Here is a 12,029-nt window from a genome sequence, read left to right on the forward strand (position 1 = left end):
GCTATAGTGCTTTCTTGGGTTAAGTTATAAATCCTCTTAGCAGACCTTGTATTGAACTGTAGGCTACTTTCCTGTTTTTAAGTATTCAAGTATTCAAGTATTCAATCAATCAATCAATCAATCAATCAATCAACCAACCAACCAACCAGCCAATCAAAAAGCCTACAGCTATATTAGCAATAACTGCTAGGCTACATACAAACTAAATCAGGAGATTTCCGTTTTAGAACCGTTCTTTTTCTGAGGTGCACAGAAACAAGAGAAGCAGAATAAACCGGACGGTAAAATCTGCAGTGCCCCGTGCATGGTTCGCCAAGCACAAAGAGTGGCGTAAAAGAACGATGAATGACGTCAATGTGGATGCATGGAGCCAGCGCACGGTGGGGTTGTGTGCGCTCCAGCCCTTTGGTGCGCTTGCGTTACGTCGCGTATCAGAGAGAGAGAGACCGTTGGAGAGAGAGAGAGAGAGAGAGAGAGAGAGACGTCGCTGCAGCAGCAGCAGCATCACTAGCAGGCAGCACTCGGTGAGGACACATCAACTCACCATCCACACTCAGCACTGAGAAACCTGAGTCTTTTGGACTTATATCCCGCGACAAAAAAAACCGAGTTGATTGTTTTTCCGCAACCTACCAGAGAGAAGAGAAAGCATCTTTTTTTTACCCCCCCTTTTTTCCCTTTTATATTTCCCCCCCCAGCAACGCAAGGGTATGCCATCGATAAATATGAAATTGGAGATGGTGACCATCATCGCCTGCGACGTAGACTTGGAGGTGTTTACATCCGACAAAATGCAGGTACAGTTTCCACTCAAAATACACACGCTCTCCAAGTATAGGCTATGATGACGTCTTCCCTTCTCGTCTGCGGTGCGAGTAGTCAGTGCAGCAGATCTGCTCGGCGGTCGGGACTGGGCTAGCTGGCCGTTTTATCTGGACCGCACTTCCCTTCAGAAGTGCAATGCATGCCTTGTCTTGGTGACGTTGAATGCAGCCCTCTCTCAGACGCGGATTTTATCAATGGGAGCCGCAGCTCATCAGCATGCATGTCCAGCATGTGCAAGCACGATGCCCTCCATTTGAATTGAATTAAACAGCATATAGGCTATATCTCTGTAAATACTGCTGTTTAGCCTTCATATCCATAAATACATATCTTATCATTCTGTCCAGTGTCCACCCATGATTCTAGCCTATATACAGTGTAGGCCTATAGCTATTACGCGCACGCACGCGCACGCGCACACACACACACACACACACACACACACACACACACACACACACACACACACACACACACACACACACACACACACACACACACAGGTTTATGGTTTATGCAAAGAAATACAATGAATGCAGTGAGGTGGTGGGTTAGCGGTAGTTTTGACTATGCAGTGCAGTCCTGTAGGTTAGATTTTTTATCATTATTTTCAGGTGTTATTGTTCAAGTTTCTGAGGGTGGTGGATACAGTATACTAAAGGGGCATTGGTGAATGGGAGGGTGTGTTGAATTAGATTTGTCATGCCAAGCACACAATGGCGCAAAATATTAGAGGAGATTTTAGATGCAGTAGCCTAGCAGACCCATCTTCTCTCCTCTTTACTGTTCTGTCTGTTGTCTCCTCTGTCCTCGCCCCAACACCAGCATTGCAGGTGAGCTAAGATACATAATTGGTAACTGTCAGTCACTCACCAGTAGGTATAGCCCAAGCCTACTATAAGCATTGAGCATGTTGCTCTTAAATTGAGCCCTGCCTTTGGCATTGTCAACACATACAGTGTGTGTGTGTGTGTGTGTGTGTGTGTGTGTGTGTGTGTGTGTGTGTGTGTGTGTGTGTGTGTGTGTGCGTGCGTGTGCATCCCAGAATATTTTCTTTCACCTATAGAGGTTTGTCTGTTGTGGCTCATCATCAGAGATGAAGGAAGGGATATATTAGGCCTGCCCTCTAGCAGCTCAGTGGTCTGACCACTATTTCAGCAGGCATATGCATGCATGCACGCACGCATGCACGCACGCGTGCGCGCACACACGCACACACACACACACACACACACACACACACACACACACACACACACACACACACTGCTTGTCTGTGTGACAGTTTGGACCTTGCAAATGGAATTAAGCTGTTTCTCATAACGAAGCATGCCTCAACTCCACCTAGGGCTGGGCTTACATCGATATCGATATTTTGACTAGATATCTTGGATTTTGGATAGCATAATAAATATCACCAAGTGTGTCTTTTCCTGGTTTTAAAGGCTGTGTCCTGAACTTACCTGACTGTTGTAGCTGCTCTATTATTTGCCTTTACCCACTTTAGTTATTATATAGGATAGTTGATTTTGTCCATATTGTCCAGGCCTACCTTACCCCTTCTGAGCACTGCAATATCTCTTTTTATTACCCAGGATTCTCACCTTAGCTAGGGGACTATGTCTTGTTTTCTTGTCAAAATAATGTTTACAATAGCATGTTTTGCTTGCATGTGAGTGAGAGCTCAACGGCTTGTATTTAAAAGTGATTGAATTTTCAATATGTCCTGCAATCATTACCCCTATCTTTCACACACTACACGTATGCCCTGATGTGTGCAGAGTGCAGAACACGCACACGCATGCACGCACGCACGCACGCACGCACGCACGCACGCACGCACGCACGCACGCACGCACGCACGCACGCACGCACGCACGCACGCACGCACGCACGCACGCACACACACACACACACACACACACACACACACACACACACACACACACACACACACACACACCCCTTATAGTCTGCATGCCAGTTTCTCTGCTGTGTTTAAGGTCTGACTCAGTGGAAAAGCCACACGCAGTGTTACACAGAGTGTTGTTACGATCTCCAACCACTGCAGACCAGCCAAGGTGAGAGACACCAATCTGTCACCCTGCAGCAGCTCCTGTAATTATGTGATGGCTTTCATCATCTGTAAGTCTGCCTTGGGACTGTGGCTGTGAAAACTAGCTGTCAAGCTACCGTAAATCTGACACAACAAACTCTTGCAAGATGGGAGATGGTGGCTGTGCACAGTCCCCAACAGATTGTCATGCAATAACTAGTACTAGAGTAGTAGAGTCATAATTATATATATATACTGTACATTTACAGTAGATAGACAGGAATAGGGAGTGAGAGATGGGGAGTGACACGCAGCAAAGGTCGTCGGGATCGGGACTCGTACCCACGACACACTAGATTGGAGCCTAGGTGCCTGGGCCATAAATATGAAATATTTTCAAGGTACGGTGACGGTATACACATTTATAACTAAGGGCCGATATCAGGGGAGCCTGTTCGGCAGGTAATCTACAAGGCCCTGTTCGGCAGGTAATCTACAAGCGCTGGATGGTCATTGTGAGTGATTCCAGCCAAACCATCACTTCTCTTAAAGGCTTGTCAGAGCCGTTGCCAGTTGGTTCTGGTCATGGATCAGTCTCAATTGAACACCTCTGTCAAGCTGTGCTTATCGGGCACTTTCTTCCCAATTCACGCTACAGGGGAAGAGGCTTTTGTGCACAATTAAAGAGAGCAGGCCAAGGACTGTCTTTGGGATGGCACAACGGAAAGCACTAATCCTGGTTTCTGGCAAACAGAAAGCGATGGGGGAGGACAGATTAAGGCAGTGAACATGGGGAGCGGCCTCTGTTTCAGCTTCTCTCTACAACACTGCTTTGCTAGTTTTTTTTTTCTTTTCTTTTTTTAATCTTTCAACAAGACCTGGCTGAAACCGTCTGGGACTTGAGATCTTTGTCTTGGTATCTGGGGTTCTGGAGATGGCAGAGAATAATGTATTCTACTTTTGATGTGGAGTATTTTGTGTGAACTAACATGGTATGAGGGCTGCTGCTATTTATAGATGTGACTTGGGAAATATTAGGGTAAGGAGGATGCTTACATGGGAAAGATGAATAAATGATGGAATGGATGCAACCCTACACGAGTGGGTGACTGACTGACTAATAGAATAACCTGTTAGAGTACAGGCCATACCCATTGTTAGTGCGGTACCCACTAACCATATTACATTACCATTACTGATAACATTAGATATAACAATAAAGGGGTTATGTATTGGATACTAAATGTTAGGGCTCAGATTATTGTGAGTGAAACAGAGTCATTATAAGTAGAGAGGTTGTTGTTGCAACAGTGCGAGACTTGAAGAGTTTCTTTCCAAATTTGCTCTACTATGGCAGGGCCCTTTTCTTGTTGTGAGAACACGGAATGAGCATGGGATGTGATACAGCACACATCCCATCTGTTGCTTGCTGAGACCAGGATTGAATGAGTGAGGGTGGATGCCGAGGTTGTATGTGGTAACATTGTCATTATTTACCAGCATCAGCATTCAACGACACCCACAGGACACACAGTGAAGGTCATAGCACATCAATAGAACAAGAAGCATGACTCATGCATGTTCAAGCATGCTGCTGCATCTATAGTCACGCACGCACACACGCACACACGCACGCACACACGCACGCACGCACGCACGCACGCACGCACGCACGCACGCACGCACGCACACACACACACACACACACACGCACACGCACACACACACACACACACACACACACGTGATACTACTAATACTAATAATTAGGGCTAATGTTCCATGTGTGTCCAATCTTTCCAGTGAGACAAAAACATGCACCGCACACAACAGCAGCACCCTGAATGGAACCTTAATTAGCATCATTGGTAACACAGGTGATTATCCTATTATTTCACGACAATATTGCTGCCATGAAAAAGGTCTGTGTTGAAATGTTTTTTCACAATATGATCCTTAGAGACTTCAGACCTGCTATAAAATGTTACTCTAAGCCATATTTCTGTTTAGGTCCGCCCTCCCCCACACAAAGAAAGCAGTAGTAGTAACACTGACACAGTCATATGCACCACAACAACAACATTGAGTCAGCAGGCCAACAGACAGACACACGGTCACCCCTGTCAGCAAATACACACCTATTTGCTGAGACAGGATGGAGAAGTTTCCATCAACATGTCATCTCTCTATATCTGTCCTTCTGTCTGTCTGTCTGTCTGTCTGTCTGTCTGTCTGTCTGTCTGTCTGTCACTGGTTTCACAGAGTTTTTGTTTCCAGGCTTGTGATGGAGTCATGCTTGATTTGGAGAAGTAAGCTGGATTTCATGAGCAATCGGTTATTTACAGTGCAGTGCAACAGAAACACCAGTGCCGCTTTGCTGAGATCTGTTTGTGTCGCTTTCTTTCTATCTTTATGATGCACTTAGTCTCTCGAGACAGACTGTTGACTAAGGAAAGAAGGCGCTGTTTCTCCTTTATTTGCAGATGGGTTCTCAGATTGTGATGCACTATAACCATGTTTATGTGCTCCAGCTGCACAGTAAAATCCTTAGTGTTAATTTAACTTCTGAGTTATTTTTACTTTGAAATGGATCAAATTATGGGCAGGTCAATTTGGGTAAATATTTACACCCAGAGACTTCTATTAACACTCAAGATGTTTCTTTGTTGAAGAGCTACAGTAGTAGCACATGCTACCTTTTGGTTGTCTTTTCTCCCCATCACCTCTGTTACACCTTTTCAGTTTTACTTGACATGTTTGTCATTCAAAATGGTCAAGGGTGATGCAATTTCTTTTGCAATTTGTTTTGAGCCTAAACCCTTTATCAACTGCTAGACACCAGAGCTGCCAATACCAATGCTAGGTTGGCATTATCATTCCTATTAGCTTTGTCCTGTACCACATTCAATATAGTGAAATATGATCGATTATATAGTTTCTTTTTTTTAATAACCCACCTCTGTGTTGTTCTCAGCCTACTCGGGAACGATGCAAATTGGAAATGCATGCCCCACCCAGTTATGCAATGTTTTATTTGTGCACATATTCTGAGATTTCTGTATCTGTCTGTGTTCCTTTTGTGTCCATATATGGAGTATATGGCAGGGGTTGGCAACCTTTGTGTCAGAAAGCTTTGAACTTGGCTTGAACTTAGGCTGGGGTTGCCATGGCAATCAATGGCCATGGCCATGGCCATGGAAATCATGGCAATCAATTGGCTCATTTGGGCCATATGGCCAGAGCCTCTTCTGGTGGTTCTGGACAACCGCTATCAAACCGACTGGACACTGGCCACGTCATTCACTCTCTAGGGCCATCTGCTTGGCAAATTTGAAGTCGGTCGGTGGAATGATTCTCGAGATACGTGGATTATGTACAGTACAGAGATTCTTTTAATTTACTTAACTAGAGCGGTGCCCGTTGGGCACTGGCCTACTTGGAACGATGCAAGTTGGAAATGGACGCCCCACCCAGATATTATGTCTGTGTCCCTTTTATGCCCATATATGGAGTTCTTTGTCAGGCATGCCCAAATATGGAGTCTATGCAGACATCAGAATGATGTCAGAACAGGCCAGCTCCATATATGGAAACTGGGCAGGGGCCCTGTCCTGCAGAGCCTGGGCAGAGGCCTTTTTGGGGCAGTTCTGGACGTGGGTCCGACCGACTCGACACCGGGCACTGCACCCCCTGTGGTGGTGCGTGTGTCGAATTTGAAGTTGGTGGGGCGAACGGTTCTCGAGTTACGTGGATTATTTACAGATGTACATTACATACACACACAGAGACTTGGTGCATTTATAGTTAGATATTAGATTACCAACCTGCAATGGATGAAAATAAATGCTTTTCAACGTATCACCCTCATCTATAAGCACAGTGGCCCCTGGCCAAACAACTTAAACAGCAGCAACTTGTATCAAGCAACAACTATTAAACCATTTAGCCATTTATCTTTCTGTTTAACTATGATAATATACTGGCAGCAATACTCTACTGGGACTAGTCTATCTACACATGTAATTGACGATATTTAGACTGCGGCCATCTTGCCAGCAAGGTGCAACTTCCCATTGACCCAAACAGAAAGGTCCTATCTAATTATATTAAACAACGTCAAACTCACCAACTGCAATTGCAGCTCTACGGAAAGCTATCCTTTTTCAATCTGTAAAGTTTTTGTTTCATAAAAATCCACCATAGACAAGTTATGAGCTACTTCCTGTCAATAAATTCCTTGCAGGTGATCTTTTTCCTAAGTATTGGAGTTTGGAAGCACTCGTTTTTAGTAAAGCAACCTCCTGCATTATGTGCAAATTCAAAACAGGTGGTACGCAGGGCTGTTGAGTGATATCCTACGAGCACTGCCAAATTCTGACACTGACAATTTCTTGACAGGAAGTAGCTCATAACATGTCTACGGTGGATATTTATTAAACAAAAACTACAGATTGAAAGGAGATAGTTCAAGCTTTCAGTACTGCTCCAATGTTGGTGAGCTTGACGTTGTTTAATACAATTAGATAGGACTTTTCTGTTTGGATGAATGGGAAGTTGCACCTAGTTAGCACCTTGCTGGCAAGATGGCCGCGGTCTGAATATCGTCAATAGGAAGACTGATAGTGTTGATAATACAGGTTAAGATATCTGATCATTCTCATTAATAATAATAGTATATTTTTAAAGTGACTGAGGTTCACTGATCTTCCAGTAAGTATTGGCTGATACCGATTTGATTGCACAGTTTAAGGTGAGGTTTCGATTATGAAAACTGTATATATTTCTTTCAAATGAAATCATAGAGCACCACATTAGGTCAGTCTCACTGTACAGTACAGTTATCAGTGTCTCTCTTCACCATTCATTTAGAACAGTCCGAGTTCTCAGACCTTGTTCAGCACACATAACTCATATACCTCGCTTTTAATATGATCCGCTGCTAGCCTACAAAGTTAATGGCATGACAAACTCTCGCCATTCGTTAGAGTGAAGGAGAGAGGGGAGAGGGATGGGGACAGGCCAGGGAGGATTGAGATGGTGACAGTGTCATGTTCTGTGCAGGTTGGTAACCAGAGCTGCGTCCTGCCAGGGTTGAGCGGGCGAGGGGACCAGAGCATCGGTCTCAGGTGTGCCTCCTCCCCCCAAGTCTGGGCACAAGGCAGGTGGGGATGGGCAACTCACATTGGCCTGAAACCTTAGAGAAGTGCCGGGGCTCGGGTGTCACCTAAAGGTTAGAGCCATGTCCGTTAGGGTGACGTAGAACAAAGGACAGTCTCCTGGGCCGGGGTGTCTGGTTACGACATGTGCCCATGGCAACTGGGACTATGATGTGATAAGATTAGAGTCAAAGGAAAAAGGCTGTGCAATGGAATGTTGACGGAGTCATGCAATGGAAGGCTTACTGTATGTTGCTAAAAATGACTAGAGACTTACACAGTCCCCAAACAGAACGTTCAATAAGATACTGTTACCTAGCAACATAAAATACATTTGTTCCATGAAGTCCGCAGGCATATTGACCCCTATTTTGCCCTAAATGTCAAAACTCATTAGGGACATGGTTTTGGAACATTGTTGGGAGGACAGGCAGCATTACACTATAGTACCCTCTTTATAGATCTCGGTGCAAAGCACAAAGTGTTTCTATAGCTTATGAAGTAGAATGTTGTAGTCGTTCTATAGCTAAACCCTGCATCTAGTTCAGGTCCTACTTCTCCACTGAATAAATCCTATAATGCTTGATCATCAATGGAGCTGGACGCTGCATAACCACCAAGGTGACACAAAATGCCACAAGAGGGAGAGAGAGAGAGAGAGAGAGAGAGGGTAGCAATAAACAGAGAGAGAGGTAGAGAGAGATAGATGAAGAGAGAGAGGGAGATGGAGACGGGGGAGAGAAGTAGGGAGAGAGTGTTTCAGAGAGAGAGAGAACGAGAGACCATCTCTCCATATGCTGTGATAGTGTAAGGTGAGAGTTGCTGGTGAAGCATCTCTCAACTACCTTATGTAACACTGTAACTGCAATGAATGTGTGTGGGTACGCATGTCTTTTAGAAGTGTGTGTGTGTGTGTGTGTGTGTGTGTGTGTGTGTGTGTGTGTGTGTGTGTGTGTGTGTGTGTGTGTGTGTGTGTGTGTGAGTGAGACGTTAAACTGCTCCGTTGTAACTACCACCGTTAATGTAGTGGGTGCTGATTTAATATGCATTTGCAACCTCTGTGGACTGTGTGCTTCAACACCATCGCAAGCTTGCATACAACAAGGCACTTCTCACCGATGGAGAATATCAACAGACGTTGCTGCCTGGTGGCCCTTCCCATGGGATCAGCCACACTATGGAGAACGATATGACACCGGGCGGCAATGCAGGAGTGAACTGGGAAACTGTTTCCTCTGGTGGTCCAGCCTGAGACATACCCGCAGACTGGTTGTTGGGGGGGGATTCGAACTTAGGATCCATGCCTACACTACTTGTGCCCATGGAAAGCTGGGTGACATGCTTGTTGTATTGTGACTGAGGACCTATTCCTTGGTTTTGTGGATGTAACTTTGCTGTACCTGAACTATTTATGTCCTTGTATGCAATTTCCTCTGTGTGGACCTAAATAGTTAAAGTGTGTGTGTGTGTGTGTGTGTGTGTGTGTGTGTGTGTGTGTGTGTGTGTGTGTGTGTGTGTGTGTGTGTGTGTGTGTGTGTGTGTGTGTGTGTGTGTGTGTGTGTGTGTGTGTGTGTGTGTGTGTGTGTGTGTGTGTGTGTGTGTGTGTGTGTGTGTGTGCGTGTAGATGCATTGTGAGCTTGTAGATCTGCTATTTTCAATTGGCCGAAATATATATAGGGCTGAAGTTGTTAGTGTGTGTGTGTGTGTGTGTGTGTGTGTGTGTGTGTGTGTGTGTGTGTGTGTGTGTGTGTGTGTGTGTGTGTGTGTGTGTGTGTGTGTGTGTGTTTGTTTGTTTGTATTTGTGGACCTAAGCAAAAAGCATAACACTGTATCAGTAGATACGGATACAATTAAAATGTTAAACATTTTGAACAGATCAGACAGTAATACAATTGTAATTTGTAAGTTAACTATGGCATCGTGCATTCCTGTCAGTGTGTTGGTTGGTTGGGAGAGCACATGACATCACGTGACATCATCAGGGATGGAGATCCCTGATGTTATCAATATTAAGCCCATATATGGAGATCCCTGATGTCATCAATATTGGCCAGCAACTCTATATCTGACCTCAAACCTCAAACCCTTAGATCTCCATATATGGAAATTAAATGTATACTTTATTTTTTGGATCGTGTTTGGCCCTGCGTGCATGGCACGCGCGGAAACGGACACAATGTGCTCAAAAAACAAAAACAAAAAAAAACATAACAGCTAGATTGGTGGTAATAGGATGAATGTGTCCTTGCGTGCTGTAAACTGTTTTCAATCTCAGAGCCATGGACAGACTGTCCCCTGAGGGAGCGCCAGTCTAGCGTGCCGTCGCCACGTCAGCCCTCGTCGATAGCGCTCCCCTGTCCCGTATCGATTGCACACCGTAATAACACTTGGCCCAGTCGCACCCCGCCTCGCGGTGCTCACGCAGCCTCGCTGAGACACAGCTATTTACAGTGGTGGGAAGAGTACTCACATTTATTACTCAAGTAAAAGTATCAATACCGCAATGTAGAAATATACTGTTATGTAAAAGTCCGGAATTCAAAATGTATTGGTATCAAAATATACTTAAAGTAACCAAAAGTAAAAGTACTCATTGTGCACAGGATCAAATGTATAAAAAAAATATTTTGAAAATAGTCGATCTACAAGTGAGCTTGCAGATCTGCTATTTTCAATTGGTCGAAATATATATAGGGTTGAAGTGTGTTTTGTAATAATAATCAAATACAAAGTAACTAGTAACGTTTTGAAATAATTGTAGTGGAGTAAAAGTACAATATTTCCTTAGGGTCATCCAAATAACATAAAAAATGGATGGTAAATTCAGGGGTTGAACGTTGGGGTACCATTGAAAACCTATATAAGGCAAAAAGTTCAAATTTGAATTATGCTTTAAGTAGCATGTGATATTTCAAACTAGGGGTTATGATTCTGAATCGATTGCAAGCATTAGTTTTGCACGAAAAACACTCCTTGGGCTAAAAACGGCCATAGCCATAAGCCGTCATCACATTTGGGCTATTTATCATGGCTAGTTTTTGTTTTTTGTTTTATGCTGAGGGGGCCACCATGAAGCCTGTTCATCAAGATAATGTTTTTTGTGGTTGTTGAAAGTTGAAAATACGTACTGGTACGTTATTATAATTTTAAATCATGCTTAAGTGTTTGCTGCTGGGTTAATAGTTATGGCTGCTGGTGAAGAAAGCATCTCTAATGAACACTATAGTCAGAATGAGGCTGCCTCTTTAGTAAAGATTAGAACTTTGGATCACTGCAGTGCACTCCCACAGTATGACACACATTTGCATACACTGTAAAATCCTAGAGTGTACAAATGTTGGTTACATATCTCAGATATAAATTCATTTAAATGTCACTGTTAGTGTGTAGAAGCACACACACACACGCACACTCTACTGCAGTGGTTCTCAACGTTTTCAGGCCGCAACCTCCCCAACTAATACTTTGAACTGGGGACCCCCCACCCCACTGGGGACCCCCCACCCCACTGGGGACCCCCCACCCCGACATGCACTTGGAATTGTAGGAGATGAGGCATGACATTTTGTATGACCCTGCTCCACAAATAAATATGTTTGATTCGTTTTTATAGTATAGTTTGTCCTACTTTTGATGCAGCAATGGTCTTTTCTTATTATTATTTATTATTTTCTGTTTTTTTAGGTATTAAATATTGTCTCTTCACTGTCATCTGGCCGGGGACCCCACCAAAGTCACGTGGGGAGCCCCTTGTGGTCCCGACCACCAGGTTGAGAACCACTGGTTCCTCATTACCACTGGTTATTTACGCACTTACAACTATAGCTAAAGCCTTGATAGGGATGACACAATTGATCTATAAAGTCTGAATAAAAACATGTTTGTGTCATTCAATACCGCTTACGAGGCGTTTTTTTCTATCAAGGTTTATCACTGTCAGTGTTTTGTACACAAAATAGACTTAGCTAATCCAAAACCCATGGGAAAGGAGT

General features: G+C 44.1%; 1 protein-coding gene across 1 annotated transcript in view; it reads left to right on the forward strand.

Annotated features, from left to right (window-relative positions):
• The first annotated feature begins 542 nt into the window (after window positions 1-542).
• Window positions 543-12,029, forward strand: part of rcan3 (regulator of calcineurin 3) — a 33,985-nt gene continuing 22,498 nt past the window's right edge. The window contains exon 1 of the mRNA XM_079529050.1: window positions 543-797. Coding sequence (XP_079385176.1) covers window positions 711-797 — 87 coding nt within the window. The 5' untranslated portion in view covers window positions 543-710. The remainder of the gene's footprint in view (window positions 798-12,029) is intronic.

Source organism: Electrona antarctica (genome assembly GCF_951216825.1).
Source record: "Electrona antarctica genome assembly, chromosome: 18".
In the NCBI taxonomy this organism is placed as follows: Eukaryota; Metazoa; Chordata; class Actinopteri; order Myctophiformes; family Myctophidae; genus Electrona; species Electrona antarctica.